Raw genomic sequence first — 21,419 nt, forward strand, 5'->3', positions numbered from 1 at the left:
GCTGCAGGAGCTCTGAGAACAGGAGACTGTGCCAGGCTAAGGAGGAGAACAGGCAGGCAAAGGAGGAGGTGCTGAAGGCCAGAGGTAAGGCAGGACAGGACCCAGGGCTGGTGGGTGTGGCAGGTGGAGCTGAGAGGGACAGGCTGATGGCAGTGCCAGAGTCCAGGCTCCAGCTCCCCAGGGAGACCCAAGGCCTTTGGCCCAGAGTAGGTGGCTGCAGAGATCCAGAGAGGGCAGCTGGAGGCTCGGGTGCATCTGGAGCTGGAACTTCTAGGATACAGAAAGGTTGTCTGGGCATGCTGTCTCCTTTTTTTAGGGATGAGAGTTCATGCCCCCTACCCCCCCTTTTTTTTTCATTCTTTCAGATGCACTTCAAGCACAACTTGGTAACTTTTGCTTTTCCTCCTGATCTCTCTGTCCCCTTCATGGGGGACATTCTGGTTCTTAGCTCACCTGTTTCCTGTGCGTTGTCTTTCAGACTGGAGGAAGACAATTTACCTGGGTGGTGAGTGATTCTCCACATGTCCTTGATTCTCCTGTCCCCCCTGTGTGCAGGTGTCCCTCTTCTTGTTTCTGTCTCAGCACACGCATGTGGACACCTTTCCTTGGGGTAGAAGTGGGAGCTGGTGGGAGGCAGAACCCTGCTCCATGGGCTTTTCCGATCAGGACTGCTGTTTCCTGCCTGGTGCTTGGGAACCAGGTGTGAGGGTAGCACCTGGAGTCTGTCATGCATCCTGGGTCTCATTCCAACTCCAACTCAGCCACCGTCGTCGTCGTCGTCGGCAGCCGTCCGTCTCGAGAGACGATGGCGTAGCTTCTTGAGAGTCTATCTGCACCGCCGAGAATGGCTGTGCAGTCCTACTCGGGAGTGACAATCCCTGCCACACTTGTTACAGGTGAAGGCAGATGGCCGTTGTTGCTGCTGTTGACGCTGCTTCCGCCTCAATCTTTTCTGGGCCGCCTCCTCGTTGCGCGCAGCCTCTGCGCGTGATGTACCTTGCCTGACCGCGAGCCTCCAGGCTAGGCGGTCGTCTGCTTGAACTTCCCATGTGTTGAGATTGATGGAGCATTGTGTCATGTCCTTTTTGCAGATGTCTTTGAACCGCAGTTTTGGGCGCCCTGTCATCCTCTTGCCTTCTGCTAACTCAGCCACCATATTGCTAGTTTTCTAGCCTTCAGTGCACTCAGCTCTCAGTCAGCACCTGGAAAGGAGCCACTTAAATCAATGGGGTCATTAAGTTTAGGATTGTGACCTTCTACCTTCCCCCAAAACACCACCGGAGAGAGTCTGTTCTCTCCAGTTTCTGAAGGTTCTAATCAAAAGTCATGGGGGAGGACTGGGTGGATTGCACATGGGAATGTGAGGGACGGGCTGTCAATACTCCAGAACAGTGCTGTTTATCCTTAGAAATTATTTATCTGAGAAAGATTAGCCACTTTTACCCCAGAGTTCAGCTTACCTCCCTGTTCTTATATTAATTCCTATTTTGAGTTATTTCCCAGCTATATGTTTGTCAGAAAAAGATTGGATATGAAAGTGCTCTCTTGCAGTTAGGGGATAATTTATATTTTATTTTATTTATTTATTTATTTTAAAGTGTATTTTATTGATTGTGCTGTTACAGGTATCTCAATTTTTTTCCCTTTGCCTTTCTTCGCCCAGTACCCCCCTTCCCTCCAGCATTGCACCCCTCTTAGTTCACGTCCATGAGTTATGCATGTAAGTTCTTTGGCTTCACCCTTTCCTATACTATTCGTAGCATCCTCCAGTCTATTTTGTTCTTACCAATCATGCTTTTTAATCCCTGCATCATTTCCCCCTTTCTCCTCCTTCCCCCTCCCAGCTGATAACTCTCCTAATGGTTCCCATACCTATGATTCTGTTCCTGTTCTGGCTGTTTTCTTAGGTTGTTTTTGTTTTTATTTTTTAGATTCAGTTGGTGATAGTTGTGAATTCATTGTCATTTTACTGTTCATAGTTTTGATCTTCACCTTTTTCTTAAATAAGTCCCTTTAACATTTCATGTAATAATGGCTTGGTGATGATGAACTATTTTAGCTTTACCTTGTCCTGGAAGCACTTAATCTGCCCTTCCATTCTGAATGATATCTTTGCTGGATAGAGTAATCTAGGTTGTAGGTTCTTGCCTTTCATCACTTTGAATACTTCTTGCCAGCCCTTTCTTGCCTGCAAAGTTTTTTTTCAGAAATCAGATGACGACGGTCTTATGGGAACTCCTTTGTAGGTAACTCTCTGCTTTTCTCTTGCTGCTTTTAAGACTCTCTCTTTATCTTGAACGTTTAGCATTTTAATTATGATGTGTCTTGGTGTGGTCCTCTTTGGGTCTAGCTTGTCTGGGAGTCTCTGTGCTTCCTGGACTTGTATGTCTACTTCCTTCACCTAACTAGGGAAGTTTTCTTTCATTATTTTTTCACATAATTTTTCAATTTCCTGCTCTTCCTCTTCTCCTTCTGGCACCCCTGTGATTCAGATGTTGGCACGTTTAAAGTTGTCCCAGATGTTTCTAACCCCCTTCTCGTTCTTTAAAATTCTTATTTCTTCTTTCTGTTCCAGGTGAATATTTATTTCTTCCTTTTGTTCCAAAGCATTGATTTAAATCCCAGCTTCCTTTCCATCACTGTTGGTTCTCTGTATATTTTTCTTTATCTCATTTTGTATAACCTTTACTTCTTTCTTTATTTTGTGGCCATATTTAGTCAATTCTATGAGCATACTGCTCACCAGTGTTTTGAACTCTACACCTGATAGATTGGCTATCTCCATTTTGTTTAGTTATTTTTCTAGGGTTTTGTTCTGTTCTTTCATCTTGGCCATATATCTTTGCCTCCTCAATTTGGCAGCCTCCCTGTATTTGTTTCTGTGTATTAGGTAGAGCTGCATGACTCCATGTCTTGGTAGTGTGTCCTAATGTAGTAGGTGTCCTGTAGGGTCCAGTGGCACAACCTTCCCTATTACCCAAGCTGGGTCCTTGAGGTGTGCCCTTCAAATGGGCTGAGTATACCCACCTCTTGTAGTTGAGCCTTGATTGCTGTTAGCAGATCAATGGGAGGGATTTGCCTAGGCCAGTCAGCTGCAACAACTGGCTATGACCACTGACTACCAACCTTCGCCCTCTGTGTAGGATCAGCTGTGCAGGGGCAGGGTGGTGGTGCCCCAACGTGGTCTGTAGCTGTCCACTGGGTGTGCTGGCCCTGGGGTTTCCTGGGTAGTGCAGACCAAGGTCAGCCCCCACTTGTGCTTTGCCTAGGGCACTCTAACTGAGCTTTAAAGCAATCTGAGATGGCTGCTACTTGTGCTGGGTTTGGAGATTCCCAGGTGAAGCTGGCTGCTTTGCTGCTAGTGTCAGGCCTGGAGCTCACTGAGGCCAACTGTTGCTTGTTTGATTGGATTTAGGAAGTTGTGAAGTATGAGCCAAGAACAGCCATTCATATGGAAAAGGAACTTGGGTGGGCCCATATATTGGGTGAGATGAAGTCTCTGGGGATCTTCAAGGAGGGTCAAAAGGTGTTAGCCAGGTTGATGGAGTCTCAGATATGGCACCAGCTTACCGGCTCTGGGGGTGGGGGGTAGGGGAGAGTTTAGCAAAGAGACAATGGCCTCTGCTGGCCTTGATGCCAGATACATCAGTTCCTCCCTGTATGCCACTGGTGCCTTTCAAGCTGCTACCCTGGTGCTGGAGCTCAGAGGGAGTGAGTCTGAGTAGGTGAATCTGTGTGTGGGTTCTTAAAGATGAACTGCTTGGGGCTCTAGCAGTTTCTTCCACTGACTCAGTCCCCACCGGTATTCGCAGCAGAACTTATGGGGACTTATATTCCTGGTACTGGAACCCTTGGCTGGGGGGCCTGGTGTGGGGCTGGGACTCTTTTCTCCTGAGATATCCCTCCTGAATTATTATCCACCACATGTGGGTGAGAGATCAACCTGTTCCGCATCTGCGCCCCTCCTACCCATCTCGATGGATGTGGTTTCTTTAATTTTGTAGTTGTCAGATGTCCATTGACTTTGATTTCTGATGGTTCTGGCTCATGGTTGTTTTATATTTTAGTTGTAATTTTGATGTAGTTGTGTAAAGAGGTGAGCCACGTCTGCCTATAGTGTCATGTTGACCAGGCTTCAATTATGGAATAATTTACATTTTAGTTCCCTAAAGTATTTTCACACATAGTATACTTTTTGATTCTGAATAGCAACACTGAGCAGCTGGTGGAATGGGAGTTTTTTCTTTTGTTTTTTTAAAAAAGATTTTATTTATTTTTAGAGAGAGGGGAAGAGAGGGAGAGAAACATCAATGTGTGGTTACCTTTCATGCCCCCCCCACCCGCCCCCAGCTGGGGACCTGGACTGCAACCCAGGCATGTGCCCTGACTGGGAGTCGCACCATTGACCCTTTGGTTCACAGGTCAACGCTCAATCCACTGAGCCACACCAGCCAGGGCCAGAATGGGAGTTTTTGAGGTTGTTTGGGCACAGAACAGCTAACTGACTTGCCAAAAGTCACCCAGCTGCAGTCAACCAGTGCTGTAAATCTGCTTGTAATGCAGGCTTCCTGACCTGTGGCTGGGGTCTCCCACAACACCTGCTGTCTGTACATCGCAGACGTCACCTCCTCTCCAGCCTTTCCCCCTGTAGATAGTCTCACCTGTAGGACAGAAGAGGCTGATAGATAGATTCACGCTGAGCAGGCTGTTGTGGCTCAGGTCTCACTATGATGTGTTCTCTTTCAGCCTGGAGGAAGGCCCAGCTGTATGCAGGTAAGTGACTCAGTTTCCTGTGGCTTCACCGCCCAGCCTTGCCCCTTCCCCCTTCTCTATCAGAGGATCCCACTCCAGGATGGAGTTGGCATCCCTGCTCTCTTTGCCACTTTTGTAGCCTCCATCTGAAGAGTGTGGAGACTCTCCTTGGGAACACAAAGCCCTTTGGCTACTGCAGGTCACTGTAGGGTTAGCAATACATTCTGAACACACCTTGTTCTGCTGGTACTTCTTAATGCAGTGAGAACTGTGAGGAGAGACTGCAGGCAGATATCACTGTGTAGATCAGCAGTTTCTCTCTAGAAGACTTCAGAAATCCTGCTTGCCTGGGTAGGACTCAGGTCTTCCTAAGGGGGTCCTTGGTTTTGGATCCTTCTTGCCCTGAAGTACCTCCGCTTTTTGGATATAGTTTTGTCTTTCCCATTTATTCCTGGTCCTCTGCGATATTGATCTTTTCTGTTTCCCAATGCTCTCATCTCCATCTAAGCTGTGTTTCTTCCTCTAAGCCTTCTTTGTTGTTGAAGAATTACTTGCTTTGGAGCAGGTATTCTAAATATGGGGTCCAGAACCTCCAGGATGTTTGTGCTCTGGGGTAAGGTCTGTGAAAGAGTGGAAGTTATATGAAAAATTCTGTGTATGTTTGTGTAACAGAAACAGAAAGGCAACTTATAATTGTTCACGACATTATTTCTTCTTTTAGGAGAATTTGTGTTTTCCTGAGGTGGTTGGTCCTGGTTCAGTGTTAGGGCAATGTGTGAAGATTTCCAAAGGAGAAACCTACAGGAGTTAAACTGTTTACTAGAGTAAGGGTGAGAAGCAAATCATGGGAGAAAAGACCTGGTGGATTAGAAAGGAGGAGATGAGAAAGTGGTGGAATACCTGAGATGCACCCTGTAGGGATTTTGGGTGGCTCAGAGTGGTGGATGAGAGACCATAGGTCACACAGCCATGGTGGCTTGAGCTGGGGAGTCTGCAGAAGACTTGCAAGTTATTTGGATGTACAAAATGTAGTCATCTTGATAAATTTCAGTAAAGACATGTTTATTTTTAGGCCATTTTGAAGTAACCATCGAATTGATTTTGCCTGTGAAGGTGAGACCATCTCAACCCTCCACTGGCAGTCAGGGCAGGAGTGTGGTATGGGGCATCCTAAGGCAATAAGGGGTGGAGTTAAGGATCTGTGCCCTCTGAGCTTGGGTAACATACCCTTCCTCTGCTCCAGATGTTTCTGGGTGTGGTCAGGAATGCAGACTGTGAGACAGATCGGGGTGAACCATGGGATGACGGAGGCTTTAGAGAGTCTTCCAGATTCTCCCCAAGATTTATTTTTCTACAGTGATGATCATCTCCCCCTTATCTGCAGAATTAAAGTGCATGCATTTTAATATATATCTTGTATCTCTTTTAAACATCATTACATTAGAATTAACATTTTCATATTGACAGATTCATACTGTGAGGTGAACAAATGTGTGATCTCATCTTATTCATAAAATTGGAAAAATAATTTGTAATTTAAGGATTTGCTGTAGAAATTAAATGAAGAATGCACTGAAGTACACAGCACTTAGTCCATTGTGGAGTCTCAGAATTAAATGCCAATTTTCCTTTCTCCTCCACCCCTTCTCCAGTCCTCCTTCTTCTAGGTGTGGCTGGTGGCCACAAATTTACACCCAATATGTACAAGAAAAATGTCATTTACTCAGCCCTGGCTGGCGGGGCTCAGTGGATTGAGTGCTGGCCTGCGAACCGCAGGTCACTGGTTTAATTCCCAGTCAGGGCATGTGCCTGGGTTGTGGGCCATGTCCCCACTTTGGAGCTTGCGAGAAGCAACCGCACATTGATGTTTCTCTCCCTCCCTTACCCTCTCTAAAAATAAGTAAATAAAAAATCTTTTTTAAAATGTAATTTACTTATTTCTATAAGTGTTTGAATTTTGTCTCAAATCTCTGTCCTGTTGGAGGCAAAAGCCCTCCCACAACAGATATTTCAGGGTCTGACGGTTTAAGCTTTGCTTTGGTCAGTGAGCTTCCTTTCTTTTCCCCAGAACAGAGTATGGAAGTTGGCAGTGGTGATATAGCCTTGTGTCAGTGGGAAATATCCCTTAGCTCTCCTTTTAGTCATTTCAGGTGCTCACCCTGGGGAAGCTAGTCTGATCTGATCCTTAAGATTCTTGGGTGGGGGTCTGCTTAGGAGGGTCAGATCCCATCTCCCTGTTTGGAGGACTTTTTGTCCCCCTTCACTCCTGCCCTCTTCTCCAGGTCCTTAATCACATCTATAAAGTTCCCTTTGGCATATTGTATTTGCACATTCAGGGGCCTAAGACCTGGCATCTTTGCGGGGGGCTCACCATAGCAGGATTTCTCCTGGAAGCCTCCAATCTCTCTGGGCAATTATAGGGGGGGGCAGATAACCGATCCAATATTATGGGGTTCTATTTTTTTTTTTTTTTTTTTGCTCCTGTGAGAAATGCTCACATAAAACACTGGGACACAGGACTTCAGCAGCAAAGTGAGGCGTTTATTCGAGTCTGCAGAGTCGGACACACAGCCAGCCAGGGGCATGCACACCCAAAGTAGACAAAGTAAACTGGTTTTATACTAATGCGATTAGCTACCCCTCCCCTCTCCTCCCCCATTTCTTCATTACTGGTTAACCTGGGTTCACAATCTAATGCGATTAACTACTTAACTCAGGATGTGATTAAATAAGGGTAATCTAGTTATAGGTCTATCTCCAACTTATTTGCAAAGTTATCTAGCTACATCTTCCCATTTCTCTGTGTTTGGTGATGACAATCTTCCTCCTTTTGATCCCAGAGATATGTGTGAGAAGCTGTGGAATGTCACTTCCTCGCCCCTTTACCGTGATTCATTTGTTAATTATCTCCTATTGGTTTGAAAGTTACTGGCTTCTTTATCCCTTACACTCCCACTACTCATGAAAGGGGGAAGAAAATTTATTAGTGTCTGTCCTCTTACTGAATGTGTGTCTTCCCTGCTCTGAACCTCTCTCACTTTCCAGAAACCTCTTTATTGCCCCCTAATGGGGCAAGATGTTTCTGATGCTCTATCCTGAGTTCTCTTCACTCATGGCTTATAGTCATTCTTTGAGTTCTGCCCAGCCAACTTGTGTTCTTGCTACTCATGGCTTAGAGATAATCTACAAGTTCAGCTTAATTAGTTCATTAGTAAATGGACATTTTTATCTCCCTGATTCTTTTCAAGAAAACCTAGCTTTCAGGATGGTTGTGTGGCTTGGGACTTGAGAAAGCAACTTTGATACTCAAGTCTGGGCCTTTCTGCTCAAGTAGGTATCCAGACTTTTAATTCCTGAGTGTTAAACTTTATGGCTTAATGTTCAAGGGAAGGTTACAGCATGATGGCTCTGTCAGCGTGTGTGTGCATGTGGATGCCTCTGTAACTGTGTGTGTGTGCATCAGCTGAATGTTCTCAAAAAGAATTTCCCCTGTCAATTCCACATCAGTATGTTTCAGAAAACCAGGTGGTGGTCCCAACGTGTGCAGTCTGTGAATCTCTGATAAGAAATGGGGTTCTCTTGCAGATTGGTGGCAGGAGAAGTTCCAGGCCTGTGCGTGACAGTGTTCCTTCTGGATGCTCCTGCTGTGGCCCCTCCAACTTCTGGTCTTTCCTTCAGTTCTCTGTGGTGATACAGATGTGGCAACATCAGTGGGGTTGGGCTGGGTAGTAGAGGTGCTAGCACATAGCTGTGGCTGATGTTGGATGTTAAATAGATATCCCTCACCCTTGGGGTCCAGGTTGGTCCTCAAGGTCCCTGTGACATATCAACTCCAAGTAAGTCTTGTGGTTTTTTCTTCTGCTTGGAGGGCTGTGGGCTTGAGTCACAGGCTTTCATTTTAGGGACTTAGTCCTCCCCTGATGCAGCTAAGTGTCAGGGTGTTGGTGGTTGTATGTCCTTGTTGTGGGGCAGAGGAGGGCCTTGCATGATTGCTACCTCTCTCTGCAGGGTCTGTCACTCTGAATCCAGTCTGTGCCAATCCCAGACCTATCATCTCTCATGAGAGGACAAGCGTGAGCTTGAAGCCCACCAGTGAGGATTTATGTAGTCGCTGCAGTGTGTTAAGCCTCGAGGGCATCATATCAGGGTACTGTCACTGGGAGGTGGAGGTCATAGGTGAAGACAAAAGCAAGTGGATTCTGGGGGTCTGCAGGGAAGATGTGAAAAGAGAAGGCTGGTACAGAGTGTCCCCAGATAAGGGGTTCTGGGTGGTGTAGCAATTTGGATCTGAATGTTGTGTCTGCACTATCCCTCAGATTTTACCTCTTAGGCAGCTTCCCCACAGGGTAGGGGTTTTCCTGGACTACAACGAAGGGGATGTCTCCTTCTATAACATGACCGATGGCTCCCACATTTTCGCCTTCCCTCCAGCTTCCTTCTCTGGGACCCTCTTTCCATACTTCAGTTTGAGGCCAGGGGTTACATCCCTGACCATCTGCCCCATGGTGGGTGTGCCCGAGGGACTGTCAGTGCCCCTTAACAATTCTCCTTCTTTGGAGGTGCCTGTGAGCCTCCCAGGGGTGAGGTTCAGCTCAGGCTCTAGTGTTGATGAGGCTGAATCTCCACTACTCCCCTGCAATGCGGAGGCTGTGCCTCCTCACTGACCCTGTCCCCTCACTGAGGCTCTTCCTGGAGATGCAGACTCCCTGTGGCAAAGCCTCTGAGGTGAACCCTGGAATGCCGTCCTACCCTCCTCCTTCTCTGCATGCAGACTCCTCGGTGTGTGGTTATGAGTATAGTTAGTTCATTCCTTGTGCACAGGCAGCAGATTATAGAAACTGAGTGCACTGGTTTGGAATAGACTATATTTTGATATGGGAAGTTGTTTTTCTTTTTGTAATAAATAATATTTTTAATATTTTTTTATTTTTAAATTGTATATATAAAGTATATTTTATTGATTATGTTGTTACAGTAGTCCCATTTTCCCCCCCTTTGCTTCCCTCTGCCAGTACTCCCCCCTTCTCTCCAGCAATCCCAACCCCCCTTAGTTCATGTCCATGGGTCGTGCATATAAGTTCTTTGGCTTCACCCTTCCCTATATTATTCTTAACTTCCCTCTCTTAGGGATAAGGAAGGCAGCGACTCACAAACCAATAGGAGATAATTAACAGATGAATCATTGAAAAGGGGCCAGGAAATGACATTCCACAGCTCCTCATACATATCTCTGGGATCAAAAGGAGGAAGATTGCCATCAACAAACAGAGAATTGGGAAGATGTAGCTAGATAACTTTGCAAATAAGTTGGAGATAGACCTATAACTAGATTACCCTTAGTTAATCACACCCCAAGTTAAGTAGTTAATCGCATTAGATTGTGAATCTGTATTAACCAGTAATATAGAAATGGGGGAGGAGAGGGGAGGGGGAGCTAATCATGTTAGGGAGGGGGAGCTAATTGTGTTAATATGAAACCAATTTACTTTGTCTACTTCGTGCGCCCATATCCCTGGATGGCTGTGCGCCCGACTCTGCAGACTCATGAATAAACGCCTTGCTGCTCAAGTCCTGTGTCCTGGTGTTTTATGGTGAACGTTTCTCACACACCTGTCTATTTTGTACCTACCAATTATACTTCTTAACCCCTGCACCATTTCCCCATTTCTCCCCCTCCCCCCTTCCAGCTGATAACCCTCCAAACGATCTCCATACCTACGATTCTGTTCCTATTCTGGTTTGCTTAGTTGGATTTTATTTTTATTTTTTAGATTCAGTTGTTGATAGTTGTGAATTTGTTGTCATTTTAGTGTTCATAGTTTTGACCTTTCTTTTCTTAAATAAGTCCTTTTAACATTTTATATAATAATGGCTTGGTGATGATGAACTCCTTTAGCTTTACCTTGTCTGGGAAGCACTTCATCTGCCCTTCCATTCCAAATGATAGCTTTGCAGAATAGAGTAACCTTGGTTGTAGGTCCTTGCTTTTCATCACATTGAATACTTCTTGCCTGCAAAGTTTATTTTGAGAAATCAGCTGATAGTCTTATAGGCAACCCTTTGTATGTATCTCTATGCTTTTCTCTTGCTGCTTTTAAAATTATTTATCTGTGACCTTTGGCATTTTAATTATGATGTGTCTTGGTGTGGTCCTCTTTGGGTCTAGCTTCTTTGGGACTCTCTGTGCTTCCTGGACTTACATGTCTATTTCCTTTGCCAAATTTGGCAAGTTTTCCTTTATTTATTTTTTTCACATAAGCTTTCGATTTCTTGCTCCTCCTCTTCTCCTCCTGGCACCCCATATGATTTGGATGTTGACATGTTTAAAGTTGTCCCAGAGGTTCCCAACCCTCTCCTCATTTTTTTTAATTCTTATTTTCTTATTCTGTACTGGTTCACTGTTTTTTTCTTTCTTATGTTCCAAATCATTGGCGTGAACTCCTGTTTCCTTCCCTTCACCATTGGTTTTGTGTGGGTGTTCCTTCGTTTCACTTAGCATAGCCTTCACTTCTTCCCTTATGCATTTGCCGTACCCAAGAATATCTGTCAAGCCTGTGAGCATCTTTATCACCAGTGTTTTGAACTCTGTGTCTGTTAGGTTGGCTGTCTCCTCATCTGTTAGGTTGGCTATCTCCTCGTTGCTTAGTCCTCTCACTGGAACCTTGATCCGGTCCCCCTTTTGGGCCATACTTCTCTGTCTCCTCATCTTGACAGGCTCCTGTGTTTGTTTGCCTCTGTATCTTAGGTAGAGCTGTTGCTCCTGTTACATTGTAAGGGGCGGAGCCTTAGGTATTCATCAGTACAGGGCAACCCGTTTCACCACGTTGTGGCGCTATAGGTGGGGGAGGGGTCTGAGAGGGAACAATGCCACTTGCTCAACACTTGCCCCTTTTCCAGGCACTTCTCCCACTTTTGTATGGGACCGGCACCTCTCTAGCTGTTGCTCTGGTCGTCGTTCCCACAGTGGGTGGGTCTGTGGATGTTCTAGTACTGTGCGGGTCCTTTAAACAAACGGACTCTGCTGAGAGACCGGCAATTTCTTCCTCCACCCCAATCCCCACTGGTTTACACAGTCAGAAGCAATGAGACTTGACTTTCCCTGGTGCTGTGGCCATGAACTGCATGGTCTGGTCAGGAGCTGGGAATACTCCCCAGGTGTCCCTCCCCACTTTAAAAAATGTGTGACTGCGCTTTCCGCCAGCCTGCTGCTGCCGCTGCTGCCACACCACTTCCTCTTCCCCCGGGCTCTGCCCCTCCTACCTGTCTGGATGAGTATTTCTTCTTTATATCTTTGTTTGTTGACTTCCATGCAGCTCGATTTTCTGGAACTTCTGGTTGTTTCTAGTTTTGAGGTAGTTGTATTCCTTCTTAGTTGTGGAGGGAGATCCAGCGTGTCTGTCTAGCCCTCCATCTTGGCTGGATGTGGTAATGGAAAATATTTAATGAACTTGTTATACTGTTTGAATATGAAAGGGGATTAGGGGCTGAATTACTTTTAGGATTAGGTAGATTTTCCTTTATCCATCTTGAGTTTGTGCAGAAGAACCCAGAAGACAAGGGTAGTCTCCACATCCGTTTTGGGAGTTCCTTACTATCTGACCAGAAAAGTTGGCGATTCGAAAATCTCCAGGGAAATTGATGGCTAATGGATTTTCAGGAGGAGAGTAATCTAATATTCTACTCTCTATATTTCCTTTTTTGGGATGGATGGAACACTTGTTTTTGCAAACCTCAGTAAATGTCTGTTACCTGTGAAAAACCTGTGCTGTGTTAATTTAGGGAATGAAGGAGGAGCATCTGGGTTCACCTTTAGTGTGAGCATGGTTTCAGTCATCAATCTATTGCTTCTCAGTATTCCAAGTCCAGTAGCATGGTTAATGGAAAACCACAGCAAAGAAAAGGAAGCAGGAACATGGGAGACTCAGACCTACAGAAGTGAAGGTGTTTTCATTCTACCAGGCAGAGAACTCTGACTTGCTATGGCTCTCACTGAAGGTGGAAGACCCAGAGTGGGAAGTGGAAGAAAGAAGTCAGATGATCAATTTTGACCTGTGACCAATTACAGAAACAAGGAGTGAAGTAAAAGCTTTGTATATTTTCTCTTTCTTGTTGTATATGTATGTTTTTTTGTATACATCAAACATTTTCTTACTCTCTCTTCTTACCCTTATGCTTTTATATAAGTCACTCGGGGTTAAGTGTAGTATAGTCTTTAGGTATCAGACTAGTCAGTGGGGCTGTGAACTTCAGGAACTTTGCAATATAAATATAGCAATGTCAGATGCAATGACTGGGACTTTCTGTCTCCACATTTTGGGGAAAGGGTGAGAATCTTCACTTGTAGTGCAGCTTTGTCATGATGTGTGAAAATGTAATTTTTATATGAAAGTTCAAGTTTGGTAAATGGTTCGTATTGAAGCTGAATAGCCAAAGGTATACTGTGTCCATTATCAATTTATTGTCACTTAGTTCCAAAACCACCCACATTTGTCCTGTTTTGTGATCCTGGAGCTGGAACCCCTCCCCCTTTCCCCCATTTCTTCTTTGTCATTTGGCACAATGTTAGCCTTTGTCAGCCTTTGAACTGCAGGGGGCGCCATAGGACCTAGCAGAGGAAGCTGGTTCTCTTATAGCGGGGTGCTTTTCTTCTTGATCCTATGGGGAGACTGTCAGAGACCTACACAAAGCCCAGGTCCTTCCACCTTTCGGTAAATTTCTTTGACATTGCAGTGGGCTGTTTTCCAGAGGATAACTTCCTTAGAGATTTAAGCAGTATCCCAGTGGGAGGTTTCCTGCCCACCAGCCTTGACCTGTGGCATGTCAGTGAACTTCTTTTCCTTTCAGGGGGCCACAGTCCCATCTTGACCAGTAAGCTCTAAACCTGTCTTTTGGGGTGGTTGTCTTCCAAATTTCTTCCTTTCTATGTCTTCTGTCTTAATTCTAGAGTTAGTGCCTATTTCATGTATCTGCTATTTCTGTATTCCTTAGAGCTTTCTTTTACTTCTTCCAATAGTTAACCACTAAAACTACCTTCTGCTAGTAATAATTTTTTATATAAAAATTTCCCTGTTCAAATTACTGATGTAGTTTCTGTCTCCTGACTGAACACTGAATCTAAACATCTAAACCACAGTGTAGCTTGGAGGAGGGCATAACACTGTTCCCAGTATTTGGGAAAGTGTAGTTGAGGAATTTACAAATGTATTAAAATGGTTCACGTCTACGATAAGGTCATACAGATATACTGTACAGGGTCTTAGTGTGGATTTTAAGTACTTTCCATGTTCATATTTATATGTCGTGTTTATGCTCCTTCCATTTAGCTTGCACCTTTGTGACACTATATTACTTTTGGATGAGCTAAGGGCATATTTCCTTGGAATATGACAAGGAAGGCATACATGTGATATGAATTATCCACACAAAATAGGAGTAATTATTACTCCACTAAACAGGAGTCAGTTAAACAATGTATCAGTTAAACAAGTGTACCAGCTGCCTAAGTAGTATAATCCCAGAAAGAATGATTAAGGTAATCAGTGCGGTAGAATTTTGTCAGAAGTGACCTATTTAAAAGTTACCTAGATGTATATTTTGTATTAAGTTTATCTTGGAAGTTATAGTGATCAAACTTGCAAAGTGGTTTTTTGAGATTTTTATTATTGTTATTTAGGAAAGTATTTAATTACACAGGAAATAGCTTTTTTCCCCTTGGCTATGTTTGTTGCATCCACACTTGACAACGTGGACCTTCTAAACCTTAGTCTGCGTTTGTTGTTGTGCAGGAGCAGAGCTCACTTGATTTCTTCAGGAGGCTCTAGGGGCCTATCTGCAGGCACAGGTTGTGTGAAGCTCCTCAGATTTCCTAAGTGGGTGCAAACTAACCAGCAGGCTGGCTCCACTTCACTGATCACACAGAAAGGTTGCTATAGGTCTTTATTTGAGCAGTACTCCCACATCTTACTTAAGATGGCGGCCCCCGGGAGTTGCGCTCTATGGGCGAACCGCGGCCGTGGGTGGTCGCGGGTGATGCAGGGGCTGCGGGCTCCCCGGGCTTCGTAACTCCTGGCCTGGGAGCCCACTGGGTGTGCGGCTCTTGTCCCAAGAGAAGCGGGCAACGGAAACACACTTCGGGTTTGAGACTGTGTCGGAGGAAGAGAAGGAGGGCAAAGTCTATCAGAGTCTAATGGGCGGCGGCTAACGGTCCAGGGAGGCGGCAGAAGCGGCAGGAACCGCTAGGCGGAGAGAGACCAGGACCTACTGCTGTGCATGAAGGTGGTGTGAGAAAAGGTATAATCTTGGACGGAAAACGAAAACTCGGGCAGAGGAAACGGCGGCAGGCGCCCTGCCTGAAAAATCCGGACAAAAGGCGCGGACCTCCGTCCCCGCTGGTCGGCCGCCGGGGTCCTGGCACTGCCGCCCTAATCTGTGCCCTGCCCTGGCATCCCTCCTACGCTTACCCCTTTCCCATGCCTTCTTGCAGTTACGCAGATTATGAAGAAAGGAAGGCAGAAGCCACAGATAAATAGGAATATGATTTGGATAAGGCAGGCAAGGAAAGTGGGAAGGGAACTCTGTGCACTTTGGAATCACCTATGCCCTCTGGGGCCAGGAGACCTCATACAACCACCACCTTGACTCCCAAGCCTTCCACCCATCCCCCTCTGATCAGAATCAGGGAATCAGGTCCTGGAGGGGGCAGGTGGCTCAGACACCAAGTGGGCCATCTCTACTCCTGTAAAGGAGGAAAGAGGAAGGACATCTCTAAAATCAGAGAAGGAAAACTCTGACTCCAAAAAACCTCCGCTGCCTTGCGGCATACCTCTTCAGGGGAAAGGCTAAGGGAGTAAACCCCGACAGAAAATCCGGAGCCGGAGTCCCTAAGGCGGTTTGACGTTGTAGTCAACACCGGCAACTCCTGCGGCGCACCTGAAGTCAAGCTGTATTGACTCCGTCTTTCCCTTGGACCCTTCAGCTGCGAAGAGAGGGGGGGTCTGCTGCATGGGCAACAGCAGACCCTCCATATCACCCTGCCCAGGCTCTGTAGCTTCAACTTCACTGGAGAGGACACTCCAGCGTCATCGCAAGATGTCGACTCAACACGGGAGGAGACAGATACCGGTTATAAGCTCATCCGATTGGCGAAGGAAACGAGCGCCAGGGGTCTCCTCTGACGGTGGGAGAGGTCATCGCATCTCACTGGACAGCTACCGCCCGCCTCAAGCTGGGCAGCCCCAGCCAATTAGGTGCTGTCTCGCCATGGCTCGCCTGCCCCACTGGGTGCGTGGGGATCAGAGAGGCGCCTCTCGAAAAGTGGGCCACAAAACACCCGCACCAGTTAATTCCAAGCAAACAACAAGAAAGAAGCCTCCAGCTCTTCGCCTCGCTAGCTGGAACATCAGGACCATGTGCCCCGGACTTACTGCAGACCTTCCGTGGATCAATAGTGCCAGGAAAACCGCTGTCATCGATAGGGAACTGGCACGACTAAACATCGACATTGCGGCTCTACAGGAGACCCGGTTGGCCGACAACGGAACTATCAGAGAAACCAACTACACCTTCTACTGGCAAGGGAAGTCTCCGGACCAACCAAGACAGCACGGTGTTGGGTTCGCTGTGAAGAACACGCTTGTTAACTCCATAGAGCCACCCACAGGAGGCAGAGATTACTTACCCTCCGATTGTCAACAACTTTCGGCCCAGTCAGCATTCTTAGCGCGTACGCCCCAACCCTCTGCGCCACCATCGAAGAGAAAGAACAGTTCTACCATGCACTGGACGAAGCGTTATCCAAGATCCCCAGAAGTAACGCTCTCTATCTCCTTGGAGACTTCAACGCAAGAGTAGGAGCCGACCACATGGCCTGGCCCACCTGCCTTGGAAACTTTGGGAGAGAAAAGATCAATGAGAATGGTCAGCGACTGCTTGAGCTTTCGTGTCACCACGGCCTGTACGTGACAAACACATTCTTCAAGTGCAAAGAGATCCACCAGGTGTCATGGAGGCACCCCCGCTCCCGCCATTGGCACCAGCTTGACCTCGTCATCACCAGAAGAACGGATATTGGCAGCACCCTCCTCACCCGCAGCTACCACAGTGCAGGCTGTGACACGGACCATGCCCTCGTGGTAAGCAAGGTGCGCATAACGCCGAAGAGGTTGCACCACTCCAAGATGAAGGGTCGCCCACGCATCAACACCAGTTGTGCCAGCAACCCAGTTAAGACCCAGCAATTCATCAACAGGATGGAAGATGCACTCAGTGAGGGAATGGCGGCAGATGACATTATCGAATCCAATTGGCCACGTCTCCGCGACGCCATATACAACTCCGCCATTATTGCTTACGGGAAGAAAGAGTGGAAGAACGCTGACTGGTACGAGGCTCACTGGGAAGAAATGGAACCCGTGATCGAGGCTAAGAGGAAGGCCCTACTGGCTTACAAGGCCACGCCCACTCCCAGTACACTTCAAGCTCTACGGGCTGCCAGGAACAAAGTCCAGAAGACTGCCCGCCACTGTGCCAACACCTATTGGCTAAACCTATGCAGAAGCATTCAGGAAGCCACCGATATAGGCAACGCACGAGGAATGTATGAGGGTATCAAGAAGGCAACAGGCCCAATCCCCTCCAAGATCGCCCCCCTTAAGTCCAAGACAGGTGAGGTCATCACTGACCAGGAACAGCAAATGCGGCGGTGGACCGAGCACTACCTCGAGCTGTACGCAACGAAGAACACCGTAACAGACACTGCTCTTAATGCCATCCCAGACCTACCAGTCATGGAGGAGTTAGACACCCCACCTACTGCGGCAGAGCTTGGCAAAGCCATCGACCGCCTCGCTTGCGGGAAAGCACCAGGAAGCGACGGAATCCCTCCAGAAATCCTAAAGAGCGGGAAACCAGTCCTGCTACAGCCGCTCCACCATCTACTCTGTCGCTGCTGGAAGGAGGGTTACATCCCCCAGGATATGAGAGATGCCAACATTATCACCATGTACAAGAACAAAGGAGACCGCAGCGACTGCAACAACTACCGGGGCATCTCTCTCCTCAGCGTCGTCGGCAAAGTATTCGCCCGGGTCGCTCTTGCCCGCCTGCAGACCCTTGCTTCCCGCGTCTACCCAGAGTCCCAGTGTGGCTTCAGAGCTGGCCGATCAACAGTGGACATGATCTTCTCCCTACGCCAGCTGCAGGAGAAGTGTCACGAGCAGCATAAACCACTCTACCTCGCCTTTATCGACCTCACGAAGGCGTTTGATCTGGTCAGTCGAAGCGGACTCTTCAGCTTGCTACGGAAGATTGGCTGTCCACCACATCTGCTTGCTGTGGTCATGTCCTTTCACGACAACATGCACAGCACGGTGTCCTACAACGGCGCAACCTCTGAGGCCTTCCCAGTCAGCAGCGGAGTAAAGCAGGGCTGCGTCCTCGCGCCTACGCTGTTCGGAATCTTCTTCTCCATGCTCCTCCAATACGCCTTTAAGGACTGCAGCGAGGGTGTCTTCATTCACACCAGATCCGATGGCAAGCTCTACAACCTGGCCCTTCTACGAGCCAAGACCAAAGTCAAAGAGGTGCTCATCCGTGAGATGCTCTTCGCCGATGACGCAGCCTTGACATCACACTCCGAAGAGGGACTCCAGCAGCTAGTCACTTGCCTTTCCCACGCATGCAAGGAGTTCGGACTAGCCATCAGCCTGACGAAGACGAATGTTATGGCTCAAGGCACGGGGACTCCCCCATGCATCACCATCGACGGATACACCCTGGAGGTTGTCAACGACTTCACTTACCTCGGGTCCACCATCTCGAGCTCTCTGTCAGTCGACTTGGAGGTCAACCGGAGAATCGCCAGGGCAGCCACAGTTATGGCCAGACTGAACCGGCGAGCGTGGAACAATCCAGCCTCACTGAGAAAACCAGACTGCGCATCTACCAAGCCTGCGTACTCAGCACTCTCCTCTATGGCAGCGAGACGTGGACCACCTACGCAAGGCACGAAAGGAAACTCAACAGCTTCCACATGAGGTACCTGCGACGCGTCCTGCATGTCGCCTGGCAGGATAAGGTCCCCAACACCGAGGTGCTGAAGCGAGCCAATATGAGCAGTTTGCATGCAGTTCTTAGCGAGAGACGTCTCAGGTGGCTCGGCCATGTCAAAAGAATGGATGCAGGCCGTATTCCCAAAGACCTCCTCTACGGCGAGCTAGCAGAAGGCAAGAGGATGACAGGGCGCCCAAAACTGCGGTTCAAAGACATCTGCAAAAAGGACATGACACAATGCTCCATCAATCTCAACACATGGGAAGTTCAAGCAGACGACCGCCTAGCCTGGAGGCTCGCGGTCAGGCAAGGTACGTCACGTGCAGAGGCTGCGCGCAACGAGGAGGCGGTCCAGAAAAGATCGAGGCGGAAGCAGCGTCAACAGCAGCAACAACAGCCATCTGCCTTCACCTGTAACAAGTGCGGCAGGGATTGTCACTCCCGAGTCGGACTGCACAGCCATTCTCCGCGGTGCAGATAGACTCTCAAGAAGCTACGCCATCGTCTCTCGAGACGGACGGCTGCCGACGACGACGACTCCCACTCTGGATGTTTCTGGAATTGTAATCTTTTACCATGTGGAACTGTAATCTTTTACCATCTTTTAATAACTGCTCAACTATTAGCCATGAAGTCTTTTCTTTATATTGTTAATAAAAACTACCAAAAACCTGAAAATAGGCAAGAATTTGGGTGTCATGTTCTATCAATGTCATCTTGACATATTAGTAGGCTCATATAAAGATTAACGATGTCTGTCCAGAAGATATCCAGCCAGGTAATATGAAAAGTAGAGACATTTACTGAAGAAGATACAAGACACGAGAAACATTGTACATAGGACAATGACGCCTCAGTTTCCTTCAAAGTAAGCTTCTTGGGACCTCACACAGTTCTCCCAATCACCATCAGCTTCTCTGTCATGTTTTCCTGATTCTCGTCGATAGTCTGAAATCTCTTCCCTTTCAAAGGTGATTTTAGTAATGGGAAAAGCCAGAAGTCGCAGGGCGCCAAATATGGGTTGTAGGGGGGCTGAGTCACCCGGGTGATTTGATGTTATGCCAAAATCTCTGTATGAGACATGATGCGTGAGCCGGTGTATTGTCCTGATTAAGGTGCCAGTCACCAGCTGTCCATAGCTGCAGTCTTCTGAATTATCTGCATAGTTTTTGCAGAGGAATGTTCAAGCTTATGCAAAATTTGATGCAAATTCATTGCTCTACTTGCTCAGTCATTTTGAATGTGACAGTCACACAGTACACATTCTCACTCAATGGCATCTACTGCCCCCACTGACTAGTACAGTGAACTCATTGTTGTTCACACATGTACATTCCAGTCCACTCTGCTTGGCTTCCAAGTTACACAGATGTCACACAAACTGTTTTCATTATATTGACAGTGGCTAGACTTCTTCCAAACAGACCCCATATTGTTATCTAGGGGATTTACCAGTGTTTGAATTTGGTTTTTAATAATAAATTAAAGGCTTGTTGTCTGTGAAGTTACAGTAGAAAAGATAACCACAACGGTTATTCCCCTGCAGGACATTAACCACTTCTTCTTCTGTAACTCAAAATACTTATTTCAAATTGCCTTTCCTGGTGGATAATACATATCCTGTTCTCAAAATGCTGTTTGAACCTACTTTATATTACACTAGCTCCATTACTGACTTATTAATTGAATAAATTCTTTAATTTCTATATTTGACCAAGAGTCATGTTTATAACATGAAAATTATATAATACTTTACTATTTTGAGAAACATAGGTTTTATAAAAGGAACTTTATATTAATTGTAAGTATAAAACATTAATTATTCAGTAATATAAAAGATAAATACATTACAAAATTCTTGTGTGACAAATGTAGAATAGAAATAATGCAATACAAGTTACAATATATATAATCCTCCTCCTGCAGAATTGAAGAGAAGCCTGGAGAGTGGAAGAGACTTTCTCTAGATAGGGCTGGGATCAGGTCCTCTATTCTAAATGTAAAGTTTCTTATCTGATTCTCACGGATCCCCTTCTCATTTTATTAGTGTGCTCATCCACATAGCCAAGCACCCTCCAGCTTCCATTTAATCCAAGAGTCTTTGGCTGGTATTTCCATCACCTCCTTCTTTCTATGAAACTTGTTATCCATCACCTTCTTCACTCACCTTCCTGTTGTGTGGTCTTAGTGAGGAGTACATGTGATGGAGTGCAGAGATCTTTAGCCAGAGGGAGAGAAGCCCCCAAATAAGGAAGGTTGGGGGAGTTTGGGGGGAGTCAGGATGTATAGACCCTGGAGAGTCTCAGCAACTTTGAGAAAGAAGAACAAAGGAGGAATTACAATACCTCATATCGAACTATATTACAAGGCCATGGTAATCAAAACAGTCTGGTACTGGCCTAAGAACAGACTTATAGATCAATGGAATAGAATAGAGAACCCAGAAATAAACCCAGGCCTCTATAATCAATTAATATTTGACAAAGGGGGAAGAACCATAAAATGGAGTGAATGTAGCCTCTTCAACAAACAGTGTTGGGAGAACTGGACAGTGTGAGAAACACTCACAATAAAACACTGAGACACAGAACTTGAGCAGCAAAGCGAGGTGTTTATTC

The 21,419-nt window shown here is 46.6% G+C and overlaps 1 protein-coding gene and 1 pseudogene across 1 annotated transcript in view; both read left to right on the forward strand.

Annotated features, from left to right (window-relative positions):
* The window catches only part of LOC150006768 (butyrophilin subfamily 3 member A2-like), a 28,207-nt gene that overhangs the window by 4,867 nt on the left and 1,921 nt on the right, over window positions 1–21,419 (forward strand). Inside the window, exon 4 of the mRNA XM_090280782.1 lies at window positions 4,747–4,773. Within this exon, the coding sequence (XP_090136908.1) occupies window positions 4,747–4,773 (27 nt within the window). The remainder of the gene's footprint in view (window positions 1–4,746; window positions 4,774–21,419) is intronic.
* LOC150006769 (butyrophilin subfamily 1 member A1-like) lies at window positions 8,754–9,625 on the forward strand (annotated as a pseudogene).

This window comes from Furipterus horrens, unplaced genomic scaffold (assembly GCF_987537825.1).
Source record: "Furipterus horrens unplaced genomic scaffold, mFurHor1.1.pri manual_scaffold_6, whole genome shotgun sequence".
Lineage (NCBI taxonomy): Eukaryota > Metazoa > Chordata > Mammalia > Chiroptera > Furipteridae > Furipterus > Furipterus horrens.